At 41.9% G+C, this 16,732-nt stretch overlaps 1 protein-coding gene across 2 annotated transcripts; it reads left to right on the top strand.

Moving 5' to 3' along the window:
- Positions 1–2,340: 2,340 nt before the first annotated feature.
- On the top strand, positions 2,341–16,499 carry klf3 (Kruppel-like factor 3 (basic)). 2 transcript variants are annotated; one of them, XM_040024329.1, is made up of 6 exons: positions 2,341–2,672; positions 10,114–10,174; positions 10,661–11,135; positions 11,867–12,002; positions 13,990–14,156; positions 14,252–16,499. In XM_040024329.1, the coding sequence occupies exons 2-6, from the start codon at positions 10,133–10,135 to the stop codon at positions 14,431–14,433; spliced, it is 1,002 nt and encodes a 333-aa protein (XP_039880263.1). In that variant the 5' UTR covers positions 2,341–2,672; positions 10,114–10,132; the 3' UTR covers positions 14,434–16,499. The 2 variants fall into 2 exon arrangements, with proteins under 2 accessions (XP_039880263.1, XP_039880265.1); XM_040024331.1 differs by lacking the exon at positions 2,341–2,672 and having other exon boundaries at positions 10,144–10,179.
- The last annotated feature ends 233 nt before the right edge of the window (positions 16,500–16,732 follow it).

Genomic DNA, 16,732 nt, shown 5'->3' with positions numbered 1-16,732 from the left:
TTGCTAAATTGTTTGTTATGTGGTTCATCTTTTGTTTTACAGCATATGTGCCTGGAATGATTCATAGGTCAGTGTTGTGTCAAGTGGCTTAAACAAAAGTTCCCTGAAAATGATCAGGTAGAAGGACTGAACTAAAATCAAGTGAAAAAGAAGCCAGTGTCCAAGGAAAAACTTTGAAAGGCCTTCAGAAAACCTGGAAAACAAGCTCACTTTAAAAAATACAAGAAAGTCTTGGAAACAAAATATAGAGGAGTCAGTAAATCTTTATTAACATCACCAATGAGGTTGTATTTTTATGTTTTTGTTGCTGCTTGTTGATTGGCCATGCTGATTTTCATGAACCTTGATGAAGAGGAGTGGAGACAAAGAAGGAATTGTAGAACTTTTCCAGCATCTCTAGTTTTGCCTTAGAATAGTGTCATACCTTTCGACTTTCCTGCTAATTTATACTTAATATTTTTATTATCGTTATTATTATCAGGACAGCTGTTTCCATGTAAGTCACAATTAAGTGGAATATTGAAAAAAACTTTATTACTAACTACACCTTAGATCATATTTTTAAACTGCGCATTATGTTTTATACTCTTGTAACTGTGAAGCATGTGCAAAAAGAAGACGCATTTACATTTTAGGACTTTTATAGAGTATGTTTTCAGAAAAACAAAAAGTTGAGATAGGCTTTCACAACAAGCACAACTATAGCTTGTGGAAGTGAAATATTAGCGGTTTCTTATGATCAAATTATAGTCAAGTTACAGAAGTAATGTAATACCAGGCTCTTTAAATATGTTGTAATACAGTCTAAACACGTTACAATTTATATAATAATAATAATGATGATGACAATAATAATAATAATAATAATAATAATAACAATGCCTCACCTTTGGTAAGATAAACATGCATTTAGGGATGGGAATCGAGAACCAGTAGTCCAATTCCTTGGAGTTAGTCTACCTGCCTATTGATCCCGCTTAGCAGTTTTTGCGCTTGTGCTAGTCATCTGATTTCAGCTTAACTGTGAGAGGAGGAAAATAGCAACACAGTCTAGAGCATGGATATGGACATTTATTTTATTATTATTGCACAAAAGGACGAGATAAATGGTAAAGTGGAAAACTGCATCCAGGACAGAAACAACCGCATTATGCTGCTAACACAACTTTGTTTTTTGCAAGCATCTGCACAGATAGCATGCTAATGCTAAACTAGCCAAGAACCCAGAGGGAAAGCTGAGTGAATGCTGACCCCAGCAGCCAGACCCTCAACTTCAACGGGTAACAAGCAGATAAGCAGTCAGGCTGCAGTCTCACTTTTTACCTGTTCACGTTTCTAAAGCAGAATCACTGTGACAATCGCTTTTTTGTGCTGGTTTTCATCTTTGAAAATTAAGTCATTAAGTAGCTACTGCATTATTTTTTAAGAAGAGTGTTCTGTGTAATATGCGTAATAATTATTTTTTGAGTAAGACTCCAACACTGATCACAACAAACATGCACAAACATTTGACCCACAGCATAAAATTAATTCACATGAATGTAATTTCTTTATTGCTACTTAGCAATGGTGGTGACCTTAAAAAACCAATGATAACTCAATGAGAATCGATAAGTGATATCGATATCACATCATGCATCCCTACATCAATTAGTTAAATACAACATGCTGCAACACTGAGGAAACTCTAGTGTGATGGGGTGTTTTGCAACAACAGAGCAAAGTTGTGACAACATCAAATTGGGCTTTGCAGTTTTTGTTTGTGGGGTTAGTTTGGGGCGCATACAGTCTCAGGTCTTCTGCTTTTCGCATCCCCTACAAAATAAAAGCACAAAGCTAATACAGGACAAATGCTCAGAGATGGTAAGAACCTAAATTAGTAATAAAATAAAATAAAATTAGATCATGAAAATATAATGAAATGAAACTTGTAATAGTGGAAAAGCTTTATATATTAAGAAAATAATATTTAACTGATAGATGGAAAAAGTCTTTCAGTTTACAATTAAGTTTCATACTTTAAGGATTTTGATATTTTTGTACTTTTAATTATAAATAAAAATATGTTCTTTCAAAGTACAGTTTTGCCTATTAAGATCTTAATAGGCTGTTTCTTTCACTTGTTTCTATTCTGTCCATTTCTGAAAAATACGCTATTCAGTCTTATATAAAATTATCCAGATACATTCAGGTTGTAGTAGGAGCGTCATAATCATATCACATTGTTGTTTGTTTGCGTTTAAAACTTGAAATTAGCATTACATACACAGAGAGAGAAACACACATAGATACATAATCTGGACCACCCCGCCCCGGTCCCGCCCAGCGGCCAGACCCCACGGAGAACAGACGGCGGGTCATGTGACAGCAGCGGTTTTGTGAACGACAAAAGCGGACTCACACAAATGCTCTGCCACAGTGAGACACACATACACAGAGGAGTTTCGTAACTTGGGGAAGTTTTACGGAGCCATCGATCACAGAACCGTCTTGTTGTTGTTTTTTCCTTGATGTCAGTGACACAGCGGAGGACCGAGCGTCGCCTGCGTCACTTTTTCAGCGGAGAGTCTAATTGAGTTTCTCCCTGGGAAGGGAACCCGTGCCTTTCAGCAAGGCAGCCGCGAAACCACCGTCTCTCCTTGCAGGAACAGACCGTATACCCCATCTGAGAGGTAAGTCTGACTCGGTGACTTCTTGACAGCATTTGTGTCCGCCGGGCTGCCTCACAGGCTGACCCCGGCACGGTCTAAATTAACTATCGGATGTGCGGTAAAGTAAGTAATTGCAACGTGGTCTTTTAATAAAAGCTGGATGTGGTAGTGGGATTGATGTAGACTATTATTCCTAATAGATTACAGCAGGGAGAAGTAGTCCATAAATTAAATTTGCGGGTCGGGGTTTTAATGAGAACAGACGGCTCGTGCGTAATTTGAGGTTTGATTAATTAATCAGTTAATTACTCACAGCTGTTTTCTGTTCCGTGCCTACAAATCAGCATGTTTGCTTAATTTATCTTCCTATAACACTGACAGTGGTGAACGTTGTTCTTCTTAATTTATTGATTAATGATTAATGAGCTCAACACTGGCTGTAACTTATGTAACCCGACTTTAGGCTGTTACAAGTCACGGGGAGACGATGCTATTTTGGGCTTTCAGAGCCTTTTAAAAAACTAAGGCTGTTGTTAATTAACATAAATGTGGGTTTATTTGTGTATGTGTCTTTCCCCCCCATCATCAAATAACACGATATGTTATTTCTTTGTTGTATAGATGTAGATTATAGTAAAGTTATTACTTGGGGATCCTTTTTATCTACTAATTACTACCTTTTTTTTTATTCTGTTACATTTTAGTAAGTTTTGAGAAGTATATTTTAGATTATTTAAAAATGGATTCACTTTTTTTTTTTTTTTTTTTTTTTTTAATATGTGAGTTGGGGGAAGAAATATTTCCATATAAGGAAAACGGCAACATTTTGAGAAATGGGTGTTTGCTGGGCTCATCAAGTGAAATGAATCATAAGGACTATCATATTTATTGTTGATTATTGCGCACATGACTCATTTATTCATAGGTCAGATTGTGAAACTGTAGAGGCTGACGTTGATGCAGAATAGAGCAGTGATTTGAAAGACCAGCCTCAGATTTTGCTGTGTGTCTGTGCTGAGTTCAGTTACAGATGGGAAAATATGTGACAGGTGTGTGTGGGTGAGGGTGAAGGAGAGGGCATCTGATTGTTTGTTTTTTCCCCAAACTGTCACACCTGAGATGTTGTTTCAGTCCTGTTGTGTCACTGCATTCTTTACAATACACATCTCTCCCTGTACTCTCCCTCTGTGTTTCTCTGTCTCTCCCCGTTTCCTGTGCTTTGTTTCAAGGCTGAGGCTTGCGTCACGCATTCCACTTGGCATATGAAGCCCTTATCCTGTTTAGAGCCTGGAGAGAGAGAGAGAGAGAAAGACGGGAGGAGAGAGGGAGAGAGATGTGGGGGGTGGATGGGTGGAATGAGGGCGACATCTCTCCCCTCCCTGTTGCCTGAAGTTTGTACTTTTGTTTCACTGTAGAGCAGAAAAACACGGATGAGTCGCTGTTCCGTTTGTGTATTACCTGTTTATTTGTCTGGCATTAGTGCAGTTAGGGCAGCGCAAACACGCACACACGCCCCAAATACTCCACCCATCCCTACGCCTTTTTTCCTGAATCAACATGCTGATGTTATCTGGTGGAACAAAATGCGCAAGACTGTGTGTACACACGCACGCACATATGCACGCGCACACACTCTGCTCAAAGGGCATGTGCTAGGGAACATTAGGGCTAAACATTAAACGGGTGGATGTTGAGGAGTTGGTGATTCTCCATGAGAAGATGAGGAAATAAGGACACGCTGCTCCACAGGCGGCCATAAACGTGAAAAGCTGTGACTAGTTGCACAAGTTTGCAGAGTGACAGGACACGGATGCTTAAACACGGCCACGTTAGAGCACAAACACACACCGAACACTTGTGTGTTCAAACCACTGGATTGAGCCACTGTGACTGTGTAGCTCCTTCTTTACTGCCCCCCACCCCCCCATGTTTGAGGTTCATTGAAGTTTTGTCATATTTTGGTTGAAACCCACTTCATTTTCTTCCCCATTTCTCTCTCTGCCCTGTTCTTTCCACTTCCATTTTGACATAGTTTGGTCAGAGCGGCTGTTTTCTTTGCCCTTTCTCTCCTTCCAGCCCCCCACCCCACCTCTCTTCTCTCAGACTAGGGAGGTGTAATATGTGTGTGTGGAGTCAAACAGGAAACCGCAGGCCCCCTGCAGCAGCACCCCCCTTTTGGCTTCGCTCTCCTCTTCCTCCTCCTCCACCTCCTTCTCCTCTGTACACCCCCCGACCCATCACGCAGTGTGGAAATAATAACAGTCAGACTAAACTCTAAGGGCTTCCGCTTCTCTCCCTCTTCTCTTGTTCTCTCCTTCCCTCTGTCCTCAGTTGTCTGGAAAGCCTCAAAACGCTGCGCACTCTCTCGCGCACCCCGTCAAGTTCGACTTGAGGTGCGCGTGTGTGTCTCTGTCAGTGTTTGAGCCTCGCGACCAGATGAGTCTGGTGTGTCTTTAAATGTGTGTTTCTGAGATGATGGATCCTGTTTCCTCTCCCCTGCTGATGGCCCCCTCTGGCTCCCCCCCCCCCAGCTCTGCAGGCCTGCAGCCTCATAGTCTAGTTGAGAGGAGCTCAGGGGGACTACATGCCCGTGTGTGTGTGCATGTGTCTTTGGGGGCGTAAAAATACGAGAAGTGGGCTGCGTGGCTCAGATGAGGGAATGGGAAGCCAAAATAAGAGGAATGGGGGGGAGGTTGGGGGTAAGCAAGGGCCTTAAAGCGAGAGGAGTCAAAATTGGAGCATGTGCTGGGTTATTAGGGGAGTCATGAGCAGGAAGTGAGGTAAGGGTTGAAAGCAGGGAGCAAGGGGCTACACTTGGGAGTGAGAGCTTAAAAGGGGGAATAAATTGGAATGAGTGAGGGGCAACAGAAGAAGTGAGAGTACTTTAGGGAGAGGTCAGGAAAAGGAAAAGTTAAATGTTGGCATAATATTGGATGAGTACCTGGATGAGTCATGCAATTAGGATGTTAAATTAAGACTAATGGGCGCCTTTCCTGAAGAGTGTGAATAGGTAGTGAGTTTGTATGTGAGGTTCTCCTTGAGTCGACTGATATCACGACACGAAGCATTACAGGACTGTCACAAGGTGAGAATGACTTAAGTGAAGAGGGGGTAAAGAGGCTAGAAGACGCTAGGCTGAAAATGTGTGTGTGTGTGTGTGTGAGTGTATTGTGGCATGTTCTTGGACAAAGATGTTGTCTGGAGGTTTTTGGTCTCTCTGGTGATCTCATCATCTCCAGCCTGTTGCCATTAGAGAGAGACTTTGTGTGTGCCGGCCAGCTTTTGTCTGCGTGTGTTCCAGTATGTGTGCGTGTCTGTAATAATTTAGTCCTTTTAGTGATTTAGTGTGTGTATTCTGTTGAGCTAGCAGAAACGTGTGTGTGTGTGTGGGGTGGGGGGGGGCAGGGAGTCCAAGCCACAATATTTTCCCCTTCAGTCATGTTGTTTTATAACATTCACAGAGGGGGAGAGAATAAGAGTGTGGGGTGGTGTGCGGTTCAGATAAATGCAGTAGTAAAGACATGAGCGATTGCTGGGGAGCGAGTGGAGAAGAGTCCAGGGGTGGAGACACAATAGAGGGGTGTAGAAGGTGGTTGCAGAGTGGGTTGGGGCTGAATACACAGTAGTTCCACTGACCTTGAAGGACAATATTTGCGGACATGCACAAACTCAAACCCAGTAGCAGGAAAAAAAAACCTAGCCCAAGTAGGGCGACTTATTTATCGTGATGATGCAGGAGTTTGGTTTGTTTGTCTGTTTTTACCTGGAAAGGCAATAAAGGAAAAGAGTGCTGACTAATTCCTGTCCTCGAGTATGTCAGTTCAATTTCGTAGAAAATAAGAGCACAGTCTAGTGAGAGCTATGACAAATGCAATCAGCCTGCTGCTGCGTAGAAACAAGTAATAGGAAAATATCCAAATTAATTAAACCAAAGATATTCAGGTTAATGTCTTATAAGAAAGAACTCTTCACATTTTCATGGAATATGTTTTTAGTTTTTTTGTTTTGTTTTGTTTTGTTTTTGGGGGGGTTCCTGTGGGAACTTCTTAAACGGTTAATTCAGTTATCAGAAATGCTGCTCCAGCTGCAGTTTATCTCTAATCTGCTGAGGCCTTGTGGCCACTGAGGAAGATGCTGCACGGCTGAGTGAAATTTCTTTCCTGTGATTGTTACATTTGTGCGACTCATTGTGCTTATTCTTTCATGAGACACCCAGAGGGAAAGTTTCTCCCTCCTTTGCTTGCCATCCTGCTGTCACACGTTATCTGATGACTCCTTTCTGTTCATTTTCCTGTGTGGTAAAACCCAACCACTAGGCACACGCCTGTCTTTGGATTAAAGCAAATAACGTGAATTATTTGCCGTCCCTGCTGCACGACACCGGGCTCTGACACCATTGGCCAAATTCTCCCCTGCGTTTACTCGTACCCGTGGCCAACTAACCAGCTGCCAAGAACTCGTTTTCGCGTCTGTCGTGCAAAAGTGTTAATGAAAGGGGAAATGCAAGACTATGTATGACAGGTGAACTCTGAGAGCAGCATGTTCCTGTCACTGCACGCATTCTTTCAAAGAATTTAACATGCACTGAGCGATGCATATGTTGTTCAGTGAGAGATGAAGCCAGATAAGTGAGGCTCTGAACACTTTGCTTGTGAATATACATGTTCTCACTTACAGGCGTACACAGCCCACACCTGCCCAGCCCTGAAGTCAGAAGATAATTAACACTTCCTGTATGACAGAGCCTAAAGGAGCCTCTGAGTTACTCGTGCCTGCCTTGCACTAGTGACAGCATAACATTTTCCAGTTTTCCGATCCATTCTCATAAATTAAATATCTCTTGAGCGCCTTGAGGGAATTTCTCCAAATTTGGCTCAAATGTTCACTTGGATTCAAGGATTTACTGATTAAAATTGGCAAAGATTGAGGGTACCGTGGCCCCCGATGATATCCGAAGAACACCTGAAGGAGATTTTGTCACATTTTGCACAAACATAGACTTGTACTCTGGGATGAACCGATTAGACTTTGGTGACCTTACACATTTGGTGAGGTACTGATAGTGACGCTAATCACTGAAACCTGGCTCTGTGATCGTCTGCTCAAGATCCGGAGGAGACACGAACTCAGCCTCACGCACGCGAGTGTCAGTCCAGAGCTCGGATAAATAGGAGGGTTACGTCAGGAACGGCATCCGGTGTAAAATCTGTGCCAAATCAAACATGCAGATCCATCTGCTGTGGCAACTGCTTAACAAGCAGCTGAAAGGAGCTTCTTCCACTATTAAGTACATCTATGTAGTTTGTATATAACAGGATATAACTGACAACTTAACTGGTATAGAATTACAAATCTACAGTAAGTATAAAGGAAAAATAAAAACAAGGAAAATAAGGTTTGCTTAATATTGTGGTGATGTGGACGTGGCATGAGACAATCACTATTTTAAAATGTCATCTTGGACTTTGGGACATTGTCGTGCATGTTTGTGACGTTTGGGACCAGAACATTTTCTGGTTGCGGTTTCTAATGTTTTTCATCAGTGACACCTTGTTCCCAGATGGGATTTTGTTTATTGTGTGTGTTTGTTTCTGGCAGACCTGCTTCTTTTATACACAGCAGGTATTTGCTGCTTTCTTTTCCTTAATCTGTTCTTCTTTTGGGTTTTTTTTGTCAGTGCTTTTGTTTTTCTTCCTTTTTTCCGAATTCAGAATCTGTTTGTGTTTCATACTTGGTCTCATTGTCACCTTAATGTGTGATTTACAATGACAATAGAACAACTGCTTGACCTCAAATTGAACTACAGTACAGTACAAACCCGGATTAGAAAACACGCCCTCAAAACACACACAGTTCCCACCTGACGGTAGGCTCTTTGTTTCTTTGGAGCCGGGCAAAGGGTGAGGCTTCAGTCGTCATGTTCACACCCTTCCTGAGCCAGCTAGTGAGCATCCTGCTTCACCATTGGTCTGCTCCCCATCTGGACTGTGTGTGTGTGTGTGTGTGCGCATTCCTATATGTGTGCACTAGGGTGTAATGACTTGTTCTTGCCCATTTGTTAATAATTAAAGGCTAACTTGTCTTCAGACTGTGGACTTTAATCAGGTCACACACACAGAGACTGCCTCAGGGTACATTCTTTGACAGTTCATGTTGCCTTAATGCACCAGCAGACGCGCACACACACAAGCACACAAAGAAGCTAATAAACACCCTCATGTAGCACAAGCAGAGTCATCCCAGCTGCACCTGGCCATTCAAAGCCAAGGTAACTGGAAACACCTTTGAAACCTCACACGCTTTTGATCCAAAATACTCGGTGTGTGTGTGTGTCCCATTTCTCAGATATGGGGCAGTTTCTAGCTGCATCACACCTGCAACCGGTTGCATTCTCATTAAAAAAAACCCAGTCCCTTTAATTCACAAGTCTGAATGTCGAGTGTTTTTGATTGACATCGGCAGCGCTATCTGTCAAACGCAGAGTACCTGTTTGAAAACATGACTGAGCGGTGAAAAAAGAGGAGATGATGTGTCAAGTTTGACAGAAAAAAATATGTCTGGGGCTGAACCAACGTTGATCGTGCCCTCGCGGTCTCCTTTACTTAAATACAGACCCTGTCACATCATTCCCTCTACTTAATGTGATTTATTTTTCATTACGTCACAAAATGTGTGTTTTGGTGTGGCAGTGTCTTGCCATAAGAAGAAGATACATGAACAAGGTGGACGTTGGGGCTATATGTAACTAAGGGTATCTGCTTATCCGTTTTCAGGCGCTCTGACCACAAGACGGATCTTGTGGTCAGAGCCACTCTGCCTCGAGCAGCATGCCCCTGGTAGGGTCTCCCAAGGCAAATTGGTCCTGGTTGAGGGGCATGACAAAGTGCGAAAGTCAGAAAACACTCCACCTTGATGCCAGACTTTGGCTTGCTGGTCAAGTGCCTGGCAGATGGACTTTAAGCCCGTGGTGCAGCATGGTCCACCCTCCTGTAGAGGAGGACAAGCTGCAGTGGTTGGAGTTTTGTCAGTCAGGCAGCAGACAAAGCAAAGTCTGCAGCTGTAGTTGCTCGTTAGCATTCATGTTGAGACTGTTTGCACATGGCTATATTTAAAATTTTAAACTAAAAGAAAAATTGACAGAATTATTCTTCTACTTTATTCTGACCATTAATTATGACCTCAGATTTAGGTTCTCTACCGTTTTTGTTTTGTTTTTGTGTTTTTCTTTTTTTGGGGGGTCACTTATACTCACACAGGGGAGTGTGATAGAGGTTCATTATCTAAAGGATGTGTCCTTTTGCTTTCAGTACTTTAAGTAGAGAGGTGACAAATGTTTGAATAAGTTTTAAGTGTTTCTACAATGTTGCATTGGTGCATAAAGTAAATTATTATCAAGAGTGTGAGCTTAGTGTAAATGTCTTCCCTGTATATTGATTTTTGGTGCTATGTGTGTATTCTGCAGGAGTCTGGCGTGTGCAGCCATGCTGATGTATGATTACCCTCCGAAGACAGACATTCAGCCGGTAAGGCGTGTGTGCGTGTGCGCGCGTGTGTGTGTGTGTGTGTGTGTGTGTCGCTGTATCGCTGCTACTGTTTGATACCAACAGCACCCTTATCATGCACTGATCATTTTTACACACACACACAGCACACACACACTACACACACACACACACACACTACACACGCACCTATACGTGTCTAGACAGACTGGTTCCCACATTCCAGCTCTTCCTGGACAAACAGGCTAATGTACAGTGGACATTTGCAAACAATAGCTACGCACACTGCCAGGCAGTGGGCTAATGAACACACACACTGTATTCTGAGACAAAACAGTTATCTGCTCCCAAACAGAGCGGTGTTTAAATTTTTTGGCTGGCTGTAATTGTTTGTGTGGCAAAAACATGTTTTCCCTGCCATTCAAAGCAGAATGGAAATTTTTAACCCTCTGCTCTTTTGTCCCCCTTTTACTGCTTCCTCTTCTCTCTACATCCTCTCTTTCACAGTCGTTCTATCCTGGAGTGATCTTCCCCCATCCGCCGCACTTCTACAGAATGCACCCCCTGTCCCACTCTCACACCCCGACCGGGCTGACACACACCCAGATGGAGCCCGTGGACCTGTCTGTCAACAAGCACTCATCTTCCAAGTCCCCTCCCTGCTCCTCTGCGTCGACCCCGGCGTCCCCTCGCAGCTCCCCTGCCTCGCCTTACAGCTCGGCGAGCCGCACCTCTTCCCGCAACTCGCCCCCACACACTCAGTTGCGCTCCTCACCCTCCCACGCTTTCCCGCCACCCACTTCCTCCCTTCAATGTCCCACCATTGTGTCTCCGGGGGGCCCCGGGGTCATCCCAAAGTCACAGATCATGGTTTCTCAGATCGTACTGCCTCTGCCCATTCTCCCCTATTACCCGCCAATAATGATGAACTCACCTGCCAGCAGCGACGATGACCGTTTCAGGAGCTGGGAGCCCAAGATAGGTGAGAGCAGTTCAGTGTTTGTCTTGCAACTGTACATGAAGCTAAAAACAAAACAAGAAGTCATTAGAGAATCACATTAAAAACACATCAGTGCAGGAGTCATCGTGAAATGTATCCATTTCATGTTGTTACTGCATTTAAATCACATCACTTTTGTGGCATTTTCTTGTTAAATTTGCAAAAATCGTTTACTGATAAATTATCAGTAAACGATTTTTGCAGAGAGAATGGGAAAAATTATCAGTGATAATGAGGAAATGTTTTTCATTCCCTCTGTTCTTAGAATAGCACTTTTTTTTTTTTTTCCTTTTTTCCTTTTTTTAAGAGGGGGGGTAAATCAGCTGTTTCCCACTGTGATCCGCAGAAGTCTTTGATCTGTCACAGAGACAGACACACAACATACGGCTACCAGTGTGTTTGCCGTGGCCTTTTCTAGAAGGACTTCTAAAGTAGCAAAAACACAAAAAATATAGTGGAAGTGTTTAAACCTGACTGGTCCAAAAGGCTGAGAAGAAAGGTTTCAGTCTAAACTTGACTTCGTGATGGTGCTAGAAGAAACTTTAAGTAAAAAGCCACACTGATAGGATTTATCCTCTGGGGACCTTAGATGCCTGATTTATTTATTTATTTATTTATTTATGTATGTATGTATGTATGTTAACATATTAATTATGAATGTGATTTAGACCTGATCATACTGTCAGCTCACACATTGTTTCATCCCTACCCAGTTCACCCAACGAAGCCTCTGGAGCCGCGAAGTGATACCCACGACCTGCACAAGCCAATCAAAATCGAGACTGAACCCGCTCATGACCCCAGCAGTCACGAGAAGTCATCAGTCAGAGCGATGCCACACGAGTACGAGTAAGTAACACGACGACACTCTGAACTATAGCGAGTTTTGTGTGGACTCAGTGGTCAGCGAGTTGTCACAGCTCCTTCTGTTTTCCATGTAAAAACCCGCACGCTGGTGGTGGTGGCCACACACTTCACGTCCCCTGACTCCACACCCCTGTTTCACTAGCGTTTTTGACTCACTCCCTGCTGCCGAAGCTCTTATTCTCTGCTCCCTAATCTGAACTTTTGTTCTGCGTGTTTAAAACAAAAGCATGTTGTCGAGATCATTACATATGCAACGGAATACAACCTACAGTCTTGTTATTAGAGAGTCCTGTCATAAGATATGACTGTTCTTTGCATGTCACTGTAGTTTGAGCCATGTCAGTTTCTGGGGCAGTCCCGGGATCAGGGCGGTGCGGTTCTTATTAGCGGACAGCCAGTAAGAGTCTTGTGTGATTAGGGGGGAAAAAAAGAAAAACACTGACCGAACTGCGTGAACTTACTGGTTATATCCAAAAATTTAGAGCTTATCTCACTCTGATGGAACATAATTGTTAAAATTTGGCTCCATTTCCAAGTCATAAAACAAACTTTGTTTCCAAATGTATTTTATCATCAGCTTGATAACACATTAGAAAATGATCTGTCTCCAGCCTGAGTCTGGACACAGTTCTGTTTCCTTCATGTTTGTGGAGCCATAATTTAATTTATTTATTTATTTTGTCTTTAGATTCTTGCTTCTGTGAAGAGCACTGGCTATTTGTTATTGTCTGTTTTATTCTTTTGTATCACTAATAGAGTTTCGGCCACTGGGGAAGTACAGAAGAATATTTATCCTTTTATTTTCCATCAAGCCCAATAGCCACGCCTCACATTAGAAGCTCTTTTCTTTCTTTCCTTATCTAAGACATCACAAGTTCATGCCAGCCATCTGGGTCCTGTTACCACCTTCATTCCTCTTCCTACTGTTTTGTTTGGGTTATTTCTTCCTCTTCTGCTTCCTCCTCCCCTCATTCTCCCTCATTATTATTATTATTATTATTATTATTATTATTATTATTATTATTATTATTACTGTTATTATGATTGATTGATTTATTAAGCTTTGTGTTCATTGTCCAACATCTCCCCTGCACTTTCTTACCTTCCTCTTCCGGTCCCCTCCCCTCTGCAAAATAAGTTTTTCCTCAGAAGAAATAATTGCAAGTTGGATGCACATGTAATAGTCAGCCCTTGCTGGCAGCTAGTGTATGTCCGTGTTTGTGTGTGTGCTGTGAAGTACACCTCGTTTTTTTTACTTTGGCTGTTAGGGCGGTTCCCTTTACAGGCTGCTCTTGTCATCGTGCCAAACATGAAATAATTGGACCCTAAAGGGAAAAAAAGAGGGTGCGTCTTTGTGTGTCATCACATCTTGTCAACAAAGCACACACACATCCTCATAAACAATATGTACGTACAGTTACTATAGTGTGTGTGTGTGTGTGTGTGTGTGTGTGTGTGTGTGTTTTTTAGGGGATTTTCTGCACATTCCTTTATGCAGAATTGATCTGTGTGGAATCATGTTTCAGCACTCAACACCTGCTCTCAACTGATGCGCACACACACACACAGTGATGAAAGACAACTCCTTCTCTCTTGTAACTGTAAAACTGGTACATTTTGTGCGTTTGTTTGCACACACAAAGAAACCGGACTTAATGTGCTCTGACTGGAAACAGTGTTGCAGATTCACCTGCTGTTTGACAGTTTTCAGTCTCCTGGAGTTGGTCAAGGATAAATTTATAAACATTGATTGACAGAGGTTGGCAAGGCAAAGGTGTGGCTGACTGGAAAAGGCGGGTTTTTCAGCTTCCTGCCTGGCAGAAGTTGTTATTGCATTGAAGCCAAGTTAAACTGTGGGTTTCAGTGTCATAAGAGAGGACTTTTGCTCCCTCTGCTGGCAACATTAGACAAAGATGGACAAAGCACCAGCGTTTAAAATCTTTTTCTACCCTTTGTGTGTTTCTTTTAGGGGTAACAACCCATCAGTAATAGTCCACTCGGGCACAAGGCACCCTTTCCCTGCTGATTCACCTGACACACTGAAAAAACGGAGGATTCACCGCTGTGACTTCAGCGGCTGCGACAAAGTGTACACCAAGAGCTCCCACCTCAAAGCACACCGCAGGACACACACAGGTGAGCCTTCATTCATATACCAGCCGTGCTTTTCCAGAAGCCTCAAACTTTTTGACATCTTCTAACAAACCTCGTGTAATTTCCTCTCTTTGCAGGGGAGAAACCCTACAGGTGCAGCTGGGAAGGCTGCACGTGGAAGTTCGCCCGTTCAGACGAGCTGACGAGACACTACCGCAAGCACACGGGAGTCAAACCGTTCCACTGTCCCGACTGTGACCGCAGCTTCTCCCGCTCTGACCACCTGGCTTTACACAAGAAACGACACCTCCTAGTGTGAAACCCTCTGCCGTGCAACTTGAATGCAACGCTGTGCTGGGTTCAGTGTTGGACTACACCACTTTGACTTTAAAATGAAATGGCTGGCCTTACCTGGACTGTGACAGGGAGTGAGGAAATGTTTCCTCGGGGTTAATGTTTAAACCCTTTCACCTCATTAAGCCAAAGAGAGAGAAAAAAAAAAGCTGGTTGCCAGCTCACACATTTAAGACCAGCTCATTTTTATAGAAATATGGTAGCTGAACCAAACCTCTGATCAGCTGTGGAAGGGCCAGACACTTTTTTTCTTTTTGCTTGCAGCTCCTCAGCTGGCCTGAGAGCAGCGCCCTCTTGTGGCTACACAACCAAAACAGCAGTTCAGTCTGTGCAAGCCACATGGCATGCTCACAAGCTTCTCAGCGCAACATGATCTCCAGCTTTAAAGCTTTTTGTTTCACATGCATTCAAGTAAATGTTTGGGACTTGGACACACACTTACAAATACATATTTTTTTGCTCGCTACGCCAATACAATGTGAAACGTTCCAGAATGTATCCTATCACGCCTACTGTGCATTGTGTCATAGATACTTCAGCTTTTCTTTTTCTTTTTAAAGCACTCGTGCCAACTTCCTACTTCGGGATCTGCTATAATTAAAAAAAAAAAACAAACACACCACACACCTCATCTGCCTCTGCAAGCTCAGATCATGAAGTGATGACAGGTTGCTAACGCTCGCTTTCTCTTGTACATACACTCTCTTATTAAAAGCAACTCAGCCTTGGTTTCGTGTACTCGTGGGTTTTAACAGTCTAGTGGGCAGTTTCAGTCAGTGAAGTGTTTTTATGTTTTCATTCAGAAATGTGAAAGTTGCTGCACAGGGGCATTAATGTGTCGGTGAGGAAAAAGACACCACCCGGTCAGTTTAAGGGTAGAAGCAATGAAATTGTGTCTTTACCGATTTCTTATGTTGAGTTTGTGTATCTATGAACTGTGTTTCGGTTTGTGACGTGACACTGAGGTAGCTTTTATTATTGTGTCACACATTGATACGGGGTGGGGAGAAAATGCAAAATGCAAGGCAGGGAAATTTAAAAAAAAAAAAAAATTTATTTTGTAATTTTTATATTCAGGAGCAGTTGAGTTATATTCCAGCCCACTCTACACATGCATTTGTTTTAAAAGAAAATTAACTTGTACACAATTAATACTTTATCATTCCCCTAAAAGTCAAATCAGGGATTATTGTTGTAGCAGATATTCTGCTGCCAAACCTTTTTTATTTTTATTTTTTTTTTTATTTTCTTTTCTTTTTAAAAGTGCCATAAAGGTTTTTAGAGCACAATTTTCCACAGCTGGAGAGCAATACACTTTCTCTCTTTATCTTTTTTAAATGGCGCCTTTGTACATCTCCAATGTGCACTTTATATATATTTTATAAATATATATATGTATAAATAGTATGTATGAGTACATTATTTAACATTCCCAAAGCCAGACATTTTAAATCACATCAGGTTTTTGGTTTTTTTTTCTGTTGTGTTTTTTCTTTTTCTTTTTTTCTATCACACATTTGCTTTTGGGTTTAATTGGAAGGTGTCCAGTTCAGCAGTTGTCTTGGTTTTTTTTTTTTTTTTTTTTTTTTTTTTGGTCATTTTCTAGTCATGTATACAAGAAGGTGTAACCCCGCCATTTATTCGCATGTACACGTTCACACACCCTGAATGTAGCAGCTCAACTGATCTGCATTTGCTCCTCGATGCCTTTTGCAGTTTGTGCTTTTGTTTTTTTGTTTTTGTTTTTTTTCTTTTTGTATCTTTGCAAATACAATTGTAATATTAATATCTATATTTTATAATTCATTATTAGACTGAACGGGCAATTAATGGTTTTTATTAAGCATGATTTTGATACTCTATTACATATTTCTAGTGTTTATGATAAACCCTGTCTTTTTTTTCTAATTAAATCTTACCGTTGGCAATTCAAAGGGAACTCATTAAACTGTGAACGTATGGTCTTTCTGCAATTTAGCATTTTTAAACAAAATATTCATACCACTTAATAAAGTTATTGCAATATTTGAAGCATGTATTGTTGTTTGTGATTCTGTTTTTGTTCACCTGTTTGCTAGTGAATTAGCTTATTTTAGAAGAGAAAAGTGTGTGTGCATGTCTGTGGATACTACAGAAGGAGAAAAGGACTTTTATTAATTAAGGGTAAGTGAAGAGTGTGCTGGGAAACCAGTACTTTGAGGAGCTGCTGAATGAAGAACATCTGAGGGAGGAGAATAAATGGAGAAATTATAACAAATCGGGAA

This window comes from Simochromis diagramma, unplaced genomic scaffold (assembly GCF_900408965.1).
Source record: "Simochromis diagramma unplaced genomic scaffold, fSimDia1.1 OVJJ01000302.1, whole genome shotgun sequence".
Classification (NCBI taxonomy): Eukaryota; Metazoa; Chordata; class Actinopteri; order Cichliformes; family Cichlidae; genus Simochromis; species Simochromis diagramma.
The sequence above is the reverse complement of the archived record's forward strand: the minus strand, read 5'-3'. Positions and strand labels throughout refer to the sequence as shown.

What these genes read in the sequence shown, in the direction of transcription:
- klf3 (XM_040024329.1), top strand. Translation starts at nt 10,133, where the DNA reads ATGCTGATGTATGATTACCCTCCGAAGACAGACATTCAGCCG. An exon ending in GAGCTGGGAGCCCAAGATAG is followed by an intron (nt 11,136 to 11,866) that starts GTGAGAGCAGTT and finishes ATCCCTACCCAG; the next exon opens with TTCACCCAACGAAGCCTCTG. An exon ending in GCGATGCCACACGAGTACGA is followed by an intron (nt 12,003 to 13,989) that starts GTAAGTAACACG and finishes TGTTTCTTTTAG; the next exon opens with GGGTAACAACCCATCAGTAA.